The 12,892-nt window shown below is 37.6% G+C and overlaps 1 protein-coding gene across 8 annotated transcripts in view; it reads right to left on the bottom strand.

The window, feature by feature from the left end:
• The window catches only part of KIAA0232 (KIAA0232 ortholog), a 104,005-nt gene that overhangs the window by 22,661 nt on the left and 68,452 nt on the right, over positions 1-12,892 (bottom strand). For all 8 annotated transcript variants that reach the window (XM_039540133.1, XM_039540130.1, XM_039540135.1 and 5 more), the window contains 3 exons: positions 8,979-9,045; positions 6,828-6,909; positions 200-3,476 (listed from right to left, as the gene is read on the bottom strand). In XM_039540133.1, the coding sequence (XP_039396067.1) occupies positions 200-3,476; positions 6,828-6,909; positions 8,979-9,045 (3,426 nt within the window). The remainder of the gene's footprint in view (positions 1-199; positions 3,477-6,827; positions 6,910-8,978; positions 9,046-12,892) is intronic.

Genomic DNA, 12,892 nt, shown 5'->3' with positions numbered 1-12,892 from the left:
GAATTTTTAAAACACTGATATATTTGCTTATATAAGATGACTCAATAATTACTACCATTAGATCATTAACTTTGCTATCGAAGAATTAGATCTCATCCATTAAACCGAACTACCAAATTACCAGAATAGGTGTTGCATAAATAGTCTATTTATTGACTTTTGCTAGCTGCAAATCCAATAATCTTACATCGACACATACCTCTTCCATCTCTCCTGAAGAAACAGGATTATCCTCATATGTAGGGAAATGGCAACCTGCTTTGCAACTGCAAAACCTGTTAATTTCTTCATGTTGCTCCACTATTCTGCAGTTTATTTTGGAATTTTCCATATCCCTCATACCTAGTGATTCTTTCATACTGCACTCTAAGCAGGGATTTTGGTTTCCAACAGGCAACATTCCAGCTGATTCTTCCTGGGAATCCAGTGATGTTTGTGCACTCTTCTCCATTCCAGACTTCTTTAATCTGGGAAGGAATTTTCCAGATTCAAGCTCTAACTTTCCATAGTAATGCCCTTCTTTTTCTGCATCTTCTTCTAGTGGTTTGAGATCTGCTTGTGGATCTTCAAACACGTCTACTTGGGAAGGGGCTGGAATATTTCCTTCATCTTTTTCTGACTCAAATTCTGACTCACTTCCACCCCCTGGAGAAAGCTCAGATGCAGAAATTGGGCGAAAGTGAGTCCTTGGAGAAATCCGTATAGCCCTGTACTGCGTCCTGTCAACCCCACATATCCTGGGATGAAAAACTTCACTGTCTGAATCAGAGCACAGAATTGATTTGGGTTTAAAACTAGGGCTGAAAGATGCAATTCCTTCTGATTCGAATGAACACTCTACATGAAGAACTTGTGAAAATGGATTGTTCAGGTCAAAGGAAGAGAATGAATATTCAAGTCCAGGTTCTTCAACTTGAAAGTTACCACAAGCTCCCAATAAGTCTTCATGGAAGATAAAAGAAAACCCCTTATTCAATCCATTATCTCCATTCTTCGATTGCTCATTCTGTTCAAACGACACAAATGGCCTCCATAATTGCCTGTGACCAGGAGCAAAGCTGTTTCCTGGTGTCATGAAGACATCTGTACCAGCTATAGTCACTACATCAGAAGCTGCACACTGTAATAAGCTTCCTTTTGTGTGACTAGGGGGCACTAGTGCCCATTCTCCATCACTATTAAATGTTTTGAGCTCCCCATACACACCACCAAGTATAAATGAGTTTTCTTTATCCTGGTTTATGTCCCAAGGTTTTGATGGTGTAGTATAATCACCACCATCTATTTCTGATAAATCATTTGCAACAAATGCTCTCTTCTCCAAGTTCTCTTTTTGACCTTCCCAAAGATGATACTCTGATCTCTGCACTGCCTTATTAGGTTCCTGGAGGGTTTCAACTTTTGCTTCAGTATCTAAACAGCAACAATAGTTATTTACATCAGTTGAAAACAATTCATCTTCTATTCCTTCTATCTCTACCATTGCTGCAGAATTTCTGTCTGTCATATTTGTCCAAATGTCTTTAATAACCCCTGAGCTATAGCCATCTCCATGTGGGCTGCTTTCACTAGACACTTGTGTTGTTTCATAATCTTTACCTTCTCCTTTTTGTTCTAGCTGAATACCACAGACAGATTCTAGTTTAGATTTTTTTTTGAAAACCAAAGTGGGTATTTCTCCTAAAGTTCTAGCTTGTTGTTGGCAGGTTTCTTCTTGAAAAAAATCTAGAATTTCTTCATCTACGTAACTTGAAGACACCCTAGGAACTACATAATTTATATCTTCTGCATTAAATTGTGTAGATTCTTCAAATGGAATATTTAAAGTTTCATTGTCTGAACGTGTTTCTTCCGAGTGTGACCAGGGACTACAAGTTCTTGTTGAAAGATTGGAACAGTGTTCATTTTCATCAAAGGCACTATTTTTGGTCCATATTAGCAATCTAGACTGTGTCTTTCCAAGCATATTAGCACTGCTACTAGAATCTGCATTTTCATTTCCCAAATTGAGTGTTTCAAAAGAAAATGGTAAAACAGAATTTCTGCATTGCACTTCAAACACTGAAAAACAAGAGTTTATACCAGACCCTTCATTAATATCCGAAAAGAGCTCTTGATTGCCAGCAAGCATGTGTGAATTAAGCATTGTGCTGTCTAAGATAGGAGAATCTGCTCCAAAACTTTCTCCATCTGCATCACCAGAGCTAGAAGATGAACAGCACTCCCAAAATTGAGCTAAATTACTAAGGTCTTGCAAGAACCACCCTTCAGCACCAACAGAGCTGGTTGAATCTGTCCATATTGCACTTTCCCCTTGCAACTCCATTCCATCTAACACTATGCAACATTCTGCCTCAAAATCAGATTTCTCTTTACTTTTCTGTCGAATCATATTCAAAATCCGACTTTCTCCTTGCATTTTATCTGAGGCACCAGGATCCAACATGGATTGATCAATATCCACTTCATAGAAGTGTGTTAGTTCTGACAGATGAACATCATCCAAATATTTGTCGTCCTCTGGTTGAGAACATATTGAGGTCCCAGTGAGGTCAATATCCTCATTTAGAACTGCAGGCATTTCTACAAAGTGACCATCAATAAAAGTACCTGCTGCGAGGTATGTTTTATGAATATTATTGTTGCTAATACAAAGACCATGCACTGATTCGGACAATTCTTCTACAGCCTCTGATGTTATATCACACATATCTTGCCTATTGCGGTACGTAGTCTCAAGCTTACTTTTTCTGCTCAGAGGAACAAAGTATTCTGTAATCGGCTCAGTATACCACAAGGGTTCTTCTTTATATTCTTTTTCGTTTCTGCTGTTTAAATACAGATCTTTTCCATCATTACTGCCAGTTTCTTTCCTTCCAATTTCTTTTAATGGTCTTTTACCCCTTTTACACAGCTGTTTGATCGATCCACTGCTGCTGCTACTTCCACTATGGACTTTTCTTTCAGTCTTTTCACCAGTCTTCACTGAAAGCCTGCTTTGCCCATTCCGCCCCTTTTTATTTCGAACCTCCCTTGTTTTATGTCTTACTTTAATACATTTCACTGGTGCTTTTAATTCACCTTGATTACCACTTGAACTTGAGCCTGCTTCACTGGAACCAGACGACCAGGAGCGAGGACGCATCTTTCCCTCAGACTTATGTCGGACTTGCTTTTTATATAAAGCAGGCTTATCTTCAACAGTGCCATTACTGAATTTGTTCTCTCTCTCAGTTTTACTTTTTTTCTGCTGGGTTCTTTCATGTACAGTGGCAGACACTTTGTTACTTCTCTCTTTAGTTACTTCACTTTCACTATTGCAGTCCTTTGGAGAGGATGTATCGGTGCTAGTTGGTGGAGCATTGGATGAAGATGAGGAGCTAGAGTAAGAGCAAACTTTGGATTTATTCCATACAGTCATAATTTCTTGCAGGCAAATTGGCTTCTCAGAAAGAGGAGGAAATGCTTCATAATACCTGAAAGAAAAAGAAAAGAGATATTTAAATTCAGTTTTTAGAACTTCTACAGGCACTTTTGAAATACTTAATTTCCAATTTCGCTTTTTTTCCACGTTCTTTTACTTCCATAATCACTAGAATATTCTACAACCGAAGAGCTCCCAAATACCAAGCATAATTTATTGTATTTGAATGATGATACAACAGAAAACCACCTAAAAGTGTGCACAGAATTATATGTAGAAAATTATATTTTAAAAAACCCACAATATATACAATCCTGAAAGCTGCTGAGCATCCTCAATTCCTACTGAAGCCAATGGGAGCGGAGGATGTTCAAAACCATGAAGGTTCAGGTATAAAGTTATCAGATGACATAGCTTTTCACTAGGAATTTTTAACTTAGCTGTTTGGAATTTATGATTTCCCTATTAAAACTGCATTATTCAATGCCCTACAGAAGCTCTAAAGCCAATCTATCAATTGTCAAATGACTTGCATAAATGCAACACGAGACAGTTCCTACATCAGCAACAACCAAATTGTAAGCACCTGGAGGATAATAGGGTTATATAGAATAGGCAGCATAGATTTGTCAAGAACAAATCATGTCAAGCCAAATTAATTTCCTCCTTTGATAGGATTACTGACCTAGTGGATAGGCAGGAAGCAGTAGATGTGATATACTTTGATTTTAGTAAGGCTTTTGACAAAGTTCCACATGACATTCTCATAAGTTAAGTAGGGAAATGGGGTCTAGATGAAATTACTATAAGATATGTGCGCAAAAGTGACTGAGACACCATACGCAATGAGTTGTTGTCAAGCTGGGAGGGTGTATCCAGTAGGGTTTTGTAGGGGGTCAGTCCTGGGTCCAGTACTATTCAATATTTTAATTAAATGACTTGTATAATGGAGTAGAGAGTATGTTTATAACATTTGCAAATGATACCAAACTGGGAGGGGTTGCAAGCACTTTGGAGGACAGATTTAAAATTCAAAATGATGTTGACGAATTAGGAGAATTAGTCTGAATTCAAGAAGATGAAATTCAATAAAGAGAAGTGCAAAGTACTTCACTTAAGAAGAAAAATTCAAATGCACAACTATAAAATGAGAGAATAACTGTCTAGGAGATAGTACTGATGAAAAGGATCTGGGTGTTATAGTGGATCACAAACTGAATACCATGTGATGCAGCTGCAAAAAAACACTAATGTGATTCTGGGGTGTATTAACAGGAGTGTTGTATGTAAGACACAGCAGGTAACAGTCTTGCTCTATTTGGCATTTGTGAGGCTCCAGCTGGAGTACCGTGTCCAAATCCGGGGGCCACAATTTAGGAAGAATGGATTCTTCCCAGTTTGTCCACAGAGGAGAGCAACAAAAATGATGAAAGGTTTAGAAAACCTGTCCTATGAGCAAAGGTGGAAAAACCTATTTAGTCTTGAGAAAGGAAGACTGAGAGGGGACCGGATAACAGTCTTCCAATATGTTAAGGGCTATTATAAAGAGGATGACGATCAATTGTTCTCTATGTCCAGTGAAGATAGGACAAGAAATAATGGGCTTAATCTGCAGCAAGGGAGATTAGGTTAGCTATTGGGAAAATCTTTATAAGGGTAGTTAAGCACTGGAATAGGCTTCCAAGGGAGGTCGTGGATTCCCCATCACTGGAAGCTTTTAAAAACAAGTTAGACAAACACCTTTATGGGATGGTCTCGGTTTACTTGGTCCTGCCACAGCGCAGGGGGCTGGACTTGATGACTTCTCGAGGTCCCTTCCAGCCCTACAATTCTATGATTCTATAGTTTGATATATCTAAATTTTTTAAAAGAAAAGCAAATTATGACTAATACATGATACTAATTTGCATTAACCAGTGAGAAGTTTTAAATATACATTCTAGTAACCCCAAACTCTGGGAACATTTGTATAAACTGCTTGTTATAGCCACTGTGACAAGCTTTTCAAATATATTTTTCATTTGAGTCAAGCCATGAAAACAGCCTACTCAAATACTACTTTAAAATCAGGGTCCTAAGCATGTGTGACCTGAGATTCTCTGGAATGCACATCACAAGTAGGAACACCATGATCCCTATATGTTCTTAAAATTATTATGTTATATATCATTTAGATCAACTGTAAAGTTATGGGATCCAGTCTTAAAAGCCCCTGTAATAAAGGCACATTTCTCAATCCACCACCATGCCCCACCCCCACATTTCAAAAATAGCCTCCCACTAACAAACCATATAACACACACATGATCTGCTTAGATAAGTTTGTACTTGTTTGTACAGAATGCCAAACTGTCTCCTGTAAATCTGTGAAGTTTAAATTAACATGCAGGGGACTGGACTAGATGACCTCTCGAGGTCCCTTCCAGTTCTATGATTCTGTGCTTCTATGATAACAAGCACTGCTACCTCAGCTTTATCTACACTAGGGCTTGCACTAGGTGCAATTTTTTTGGCTAAGTTTCACGAATGCAGACAAGTCTGAAATACATTATTTTCCTTAACTTTAAATGATTTCTGAGATTGATATTCAAGATATCTGTACAGGGAACCCCCCCCCCCCCCAATGACTACCCATTCAAAAAAAGTTTACAATTCTATGAGATCTGTAAATTGGCACAATTATCAGTGTAATAAGTGTAATGCTGTAATAAGCAGTGTTGGGGTCACTTATCTGAACATTAAACTCACTATGTAAGTTCCTTTGAATATTATTTTGAACATTAAGGTATGATAATTTTCTCTCTTTTTTTAAAAAAAGAGATATTGCCAACTTAATGACACCTCTGTCTGACATATTTTACCTGTTGCTACATCAGTATCTGAAAGGTTGCTTACAATTCTTTAATTGAAAGATAAAGTCAAATTCATATGTCTTTCCCCAAAGAAGTCAAAAGCAAAACTCCTATTGTTTTCAGTGGTAGCAGCACTTTGTTTACAATCGACTTCACACTTTCCCCTTTTTGTATGGAAGATAACACTGTCTTAAAAGATATAATACCATAATTATACCACCACAAATCTGGAATGGGGACAAAAAGGTTGGAATAGTACCTGAAACTACTTTTAGCACTTTAAGTTGTCTAGCTGACACAGTCCCCTTAATAAAAATTGGAAAAATTTAAATAAATAGAACACTACAGTTTAAAAATTCAATTCCACAAGTGTCAACAAAAATAAAGTTGGCCTTGCTGCAAATATATAAGGTGTCAAACACCTAGAATACAGAACACTGCATGTGCAAAAGGGGACTGTAGGAATAACTTTAAATTTCCTTTCATTAAACATTTTACTTTTTAACCACGGTATTTAGAAGATGTTAAGTTTCAAGTTAAAAGAAACATACATTTCCACTTGATCCTTTGCTGTGGGAGATAAATCAGCCTCAGGAGACAAAGAACCCTCTAACTTCTTGTTAATCTTCTCCTCTGTTATGAAACAAAATGCCAGAAAGTTATACCTTAGTTTTACAGAGAAATTCAGAAAGTTATTAAATATAAACTAAAAGTATCTAACAAAAACACAGGATATACACCAGTAGTTAAATATTTACAATAATATATGGTAACCTGTTACTACTTAGCAATAAAAACAATTTCATGTACAGAAATCGTTATAAAGTGTAACCTAAGACTCAGAGTTTCTAAAATAATCTAATTAAGCCCCATTAATTTCACCAAAGATGACTAGGATGCAACTGTGGGCTACACTATGCCCTAGCTACACTCTTTTCCAATTCAGCATTTTACTGTACTTAGTTTGTCAATGTCCTTAACCTCTTTTGGAAATTCTACATGTAAAATAAAAGACTAATTGTCCATTTATTTAACATGTAATTGCTATTGGTTTTGGCATCTAACTGCTCATGTATTTCAGTGGGAAAAAATTAAACTCCAGAGCAATTAGTGTAATTCTTTTTGTGGCGGGAGGGAGAAATGCAGAGGGGGGATTTTAGTTGCAAGGGCTGTGTATAATATAGGATTATGAATTTTCCTATGAAAATATACAAGATATAAAAATGCAGTTGATGTACATACTTATCTTTTTTACTCATATCAAAATTAATGGTTTTATATAATCAACAACACAGAGGCAGCTCGAGGATGCCACTGAAAAGCAACCCGAAGAACTCACTATGAATGTTGAGTGTGTGCTCCTTTTTATGGCTAAAGAGTTATACTTATCCTGGGTGCTCACAGTGATACACAGATGTTCTTATAAACACTGAAATCCAAAGAGCATGACATAACATCTGAAATTATGTTTAGAACAGTTAGAGTTATTTCTTCTGAAAGACTGAAGCAAAAGAAAGTAACAGTTTAAGATGTGAATTAGGGTTGCATATTTAAGTATAGAAAAGAGAACTATCAAAAAGGGGAAAAATATTTACGTGATTTTAACTTTTTTGTTTTTGTTTTCGGTTTTTTAAAAGGGTGTCTGTTTAGAAGTATTGCCACAACAGCCTTTTGGCTGTACAATGGAACAAGGCTACTAAAATTCAACTTTCTTGGTTTGTTTTATTCTAATTTTCAGCGAAAGAAGTCTTATTGAAGAAAGAATGAAATATTTATTCATTTTTATTTATTATTTCTATTTTTCATGAGGGTGCAAGACACTTGATTTTCACTTGACTGAATGTGTACTGCTGTTGAATTGTCAAAATATGCTGCCTTATGGTTAGATGAATGTTCAAGCAACTATGAACTCAGTTGTAGAGTCTACAACCAATATTTTTTGTAAAGCAGTATGAAGTCATTCCAAATCATATGTGAATATTACAGAATATGCAGAACTTTAGTATAAACTTTAGTATAAAGTTTAGTATAAGTTTTAGTATAATGAAGATCAAGCATTTTAAAGTCTTAACAAGAGAGGTTTATGGAGAGAAAATAGTGAAGTAGTAGCATTTTGAGAAGCAAAAGTGCAAGAATGGCACTGTGAGGTTCCACTTTTACAGTCTCAATTTAGATATCAAGTGTAAGTAAAAGATTCTTCCCCTTAGACCTGGCGAGTCCCATTTACAGCCTCAGTTACATTCAATGTAGTCTTTAAATTATGACCTGACACCTAAGCAAGCTCACGTCATGTTAGTGGGTTTTCACAGATATACCTGATTGTTTCATAACTGTAATTTAGTAATCTATTCTTAGTAAATGAGTGGCATTGTACAAAAAGGAACAGAATCCAGCTCACAATCTCTTATCTTTGTTGAGGCTGCAATGTGACCAGGAATAAAAATTCACCAAAGCAAGCAGAAGTTATGACTTAACACACACACAAAAGCATATCTGTTCATAAAGAAAGTGCCATTTAAAGATAGCCATTTTTCAGGTAAAAGAACATATTGATACAAGATTATTCATTTTGTTTTCCAACTGTTCGCCTTGTTTAAAGGGAGGAGAGTAATGGGACGAGAACATCTCAACCTGAAAACCCCCAAATGGTATACTTTACAAAATGTGCTCTTTGGCCTCAAAAGACTCAGTATACTTCTCACCTTGCTTACTCTGAAGGTCTTTTAGTCTGGAGCAAAGCTCCTCCACTAAAGTTTCGATCCCAGAGCTCTGTACAACAACAACAAAAAACAGAAGTGCAAATTACTAAAAAAATATAAAAAAGAATAGGTATACCAAATTACGAATGCAGTATAAATATTTAAGAGACAAAATAGATAAGGTAATCTCTCTTATTGGAACAACTTCTGTCAGTGGAAAAGACAAGCTTGCAAGCTTCACAGAGCTCTTCCTCAGGTCTGAGGAAGGTAATTAGAATGTCCAAGTTGAATACAATGTGGTACAAATAATTCAGCATAAGGAGTTCACACATGCTGTAGGAGATCACTTAAAGTTAAGTGGGCAATCAAGAGATAGCAGGCAGTACAGTGTTTTACAAAATTGTTGTGATGAGCCGCAAAACCAATATCTCTGTTACGTCTATGGTTTTTGGTGTCCAGCAGAACTATGAATTTAAGTTCCCAGGCTCAGCTTCTGAAGATGTTGTGTAGGTTTCTTTTGAGGAAGAGGAGTGAGGTCACAGTGCTTGCTCTGTGAAAACTGTTCACCCATGGCGTTTTTGTATATCATTTTTCTATGAGAGTTCATTTGAGAATGTAGTAATTGTCTGGTTTCACCCACAGTTGTTCTTAGTGCATTTAGTGCACTGGATGAGGTACAACACATGCAATGACATGCATGTGTAGAACCCACGGCTCTTCAAAGGTGTTATATTGGGTGTCTTGATCATCATAATAGTGGAGATAGGCCTGCACGTTTTTCATCTGTTCTGGCAAGGGTGGTGCCATTTTGAGTTGGTATGTCCTAGTCTATGGGGAGCCTGCTTTTGACCATGAACTTGGCAAGGCTGAGGAGGTTGTTTGATGGCCAGAAGAGTGGGTCTGGGAAAGATTTATTTCAGGATGTGGTCCTCATCAAATATGGCTTGTAATTATTTGATGATAGCCTGTATGGTAGAGTTCCATTGTTGAAGCTGATTGTGACATCCACAAAACTGAATCTGGTGTGGGAGTGTTCTAGAGAGTTTTTGATGAATGGGGGTGATGGTTGTTCAAGTTGTTGTAGAAATCAATGAGGGCGTGTAGGTCCTCTGTCCAGACAATGAAAACATCATTGATGTATCTCATGTATATTGTTGGTTTTGTGGTGCGTTTTTCCAGAAATTCTTGCTCAAGGTGGCCCATTAAGAGGCTGGCATATTGGGGAGGCATCCTAGTACCCATGCCTGTTCCCAGGGTTTGGACAAATCCACCAACAGAAGTTGGACCAATAAAATATATTACCTCGCCTACTTTGTGTCTCTCATATCCTGGTACCTGGGACAGTTACAACAATTCTGCAAACAAATGTATAAATATCTAGTCAGTCATTAATTTTCTATGTTTCACAGGTTAAGTATGCATCAAACAGCACCAGAAAACGGCTAAAATTATGCATTTGTTCCCAGGAAGAAATGTTTCATAGTAAGAGTCAATGTGATCAAGTGAAACAAGTTAATATATGAACATAAAGAAGAGGTTTTCCAAATGCAAGTATCATACTATGCAATTTACGGTAAAGTATTTGTGAGTTTATCACTTGTATACTTTTATGTATACACGCACTATTGTCAATTAGGACTGAGTTGAATATCATAGTAAAAATCGTATCAGTAGATTATGGAATTTACTTTAAGAAGTTGAATGACTTCTATTGCAGGATTCACCTAAAATATTTTTTCAGAAAGGGACTGTGAAGATGACTTTCAAAGTTCTTAGTTCAGTTCAGGCCCTACCCTATTGCTCTTTCTAGTTACCATGCCTGAATTAGCTTTTCTGTAAGTGATTTCTTCATCCTCTCTTTTCTCATGCTTTTATTATCCACCTCATTTTTGTTGTTGGCCTCTCATCTCCAGCCTCTTTTCTATTAACTGCCTTTCCTCCATTACTCTCACCCCCAACCTTTTTCATTCTTTATCCACCCCCCGCCACCCTGGAAGCAGTTCTAGAATTAGAGAAAGCTGTACTACCAATGTTAGATGTTAAACATCAGAAGTGCAGCATGTTAGTAATACTACCAGCAATCTGATGGAGTAGTATTCCATAGTGTTTCAATGGAATAAAAGGTGTGAGACAGTCAATACAATACAGGATGCAAACCCACAGCCTGAAATGACCTTTTGGGGAAGAGCAGAGCACGATGGTATATGTAGAAAAATATCTAAAGAGAAACCCAATTGAAAGGGTCATGTTTAGAGACAATATGGTATAGCAACCGGTGACTTCCCTACACCCCCTGAATTTCCCCAACACTCCTCCCGCCCTCCAGTTTTGTGAACTAGTTACATGCCAATTTAGTGACTGTTTGGAAATTTGAATTGAAATTGAAACATTAATACACACTTTAAAAGCATATACAATGTATGGTAAAATACGTGTATCTGAAAAAGTATAATAGATTTGAAAAGTATGAACATAAACTAGCTTCCTTATACAGCTGTTTTTTATGACAATGTCAGTGCATTCATTTCAGTGATGTTGGCCAACCTAATAATTTCAAATGATGATGTGTAAGCAAAGTCTAAATGAGCTCTCCCTGACAGCTAGAGATGAGCTGGGGCTGGAGGGAAAGGCTTCAAGACCAGATTGTATTTACATTCACACCTAATCTACCTAGATATCCAGCAAACAGAGCTGTGTTGCCCAAATGATAGATTTTGGCTGGAGTTGGGTTACAAATAACTTGAATGCGAGAGGGTGGAGGAATGAAATGTTGTTGTTCTTATTGTATGAGTAAAGGGCAGTAGAACTTTACTTAGCTTGTGCTTATTGAGGGCATCAAGAGAGAGGGTGGGGACCTGTCCCTCTCCACTGTTTAAAGACAGCGAAGAGTCCTGTGGCACCTTATAGACTAACAGATGTATTGCGGCATGAATACCCACTTAGTGGGATGTTTAAAGACAGAGCTGATTAGGCTCCATAGATAGTCTTTTGTTCTGTTAAGTGACCACTGATAATCAGGTCTAAGTGCTTAGTCCTGCTGTGGGGACAGTGTTTCTGTGGAAGAGACAGCCCAGACTGCACTAGCAGCGAGGTTCCCCCACTGAGAGCTCAGCTGAAATCACTGAGAGCTGGTGGAACCTCAAGAGACCAACTCACAGAGGTCACAGTGGCAGGTGGCAGCAGAAAGTGACTGCGCAGGGCCATTGGGAACAGAGTGGTGGAGTGAACAGTGGCACAACAAACAGCAGTGGCCAGAGCGAACAGTGAGCAGCTGGAGGAACGAGCAAGGTGCTTTCTTGCCCCCCACCTGGGAGGTGTACTCACGAGAAAGCACCTCTGAACTCTGAGTCTCCATGACCAAGGACAACATCGGTGAGTGGGGTGTGGTGGAGGGAAAAGTGAGGGGCATGTTAAATAAACATTTGTTTGTTGAACTCTATTTTAGTGACTTTGCTCCAGAATGCTAGATTTATCTAGTTCTTTTTTTAATCCTGTTATTGTTTTGGTCTTCACAGCATCCCCTGGCAAAGAGTCTCACGGGTTGACTTTATGTTGTATGAAGAAGTACTTCCTTTTGTTTTTTTAAAAACCTGCTGCCTATTAATTTCATTGGGTGACTGCTAGTTCTTGTGTTATGTGAAGGATTAAATAACATTTCCTTATTCACTTTGTTCACACCAGTCAAGATTTTATAGACCTCTACCATATCCCCCCTTAGTCGTCTCTTTTCGAAGCTGAAAATTCCCAGTCATTTTAATCTCTCCTCCTGTTTCATACCCCTAATGATTTTAGTTGCCCATTTCTGTACCTTTTCCAATTCCAATACATCTTTTTTGGAATGGGATTACCAGATTTGCACACAGTATTCAAGGTGTGCATGTACCATGGATTTATATAGAGGCAATATGATATTTTCT

This window comes from Mauremys reevesii, linkage group 5 (genome assembly GCF_016161935.1).
Source record: "Mauremys reevesii isolate NIE-2019 linkage group 5, ASM1616193v1, whole genome shotgun sequence".
Taxonomy (NCBI): domain Eukaryota; kingdom Metazoa; phylum Chordata; order Testudines; family Geoemydidae; genus Mauremys; species Mauremys reevesii.
This window is presented reverse-complemented; position numbering and strand designations above follow the sequence as displayed.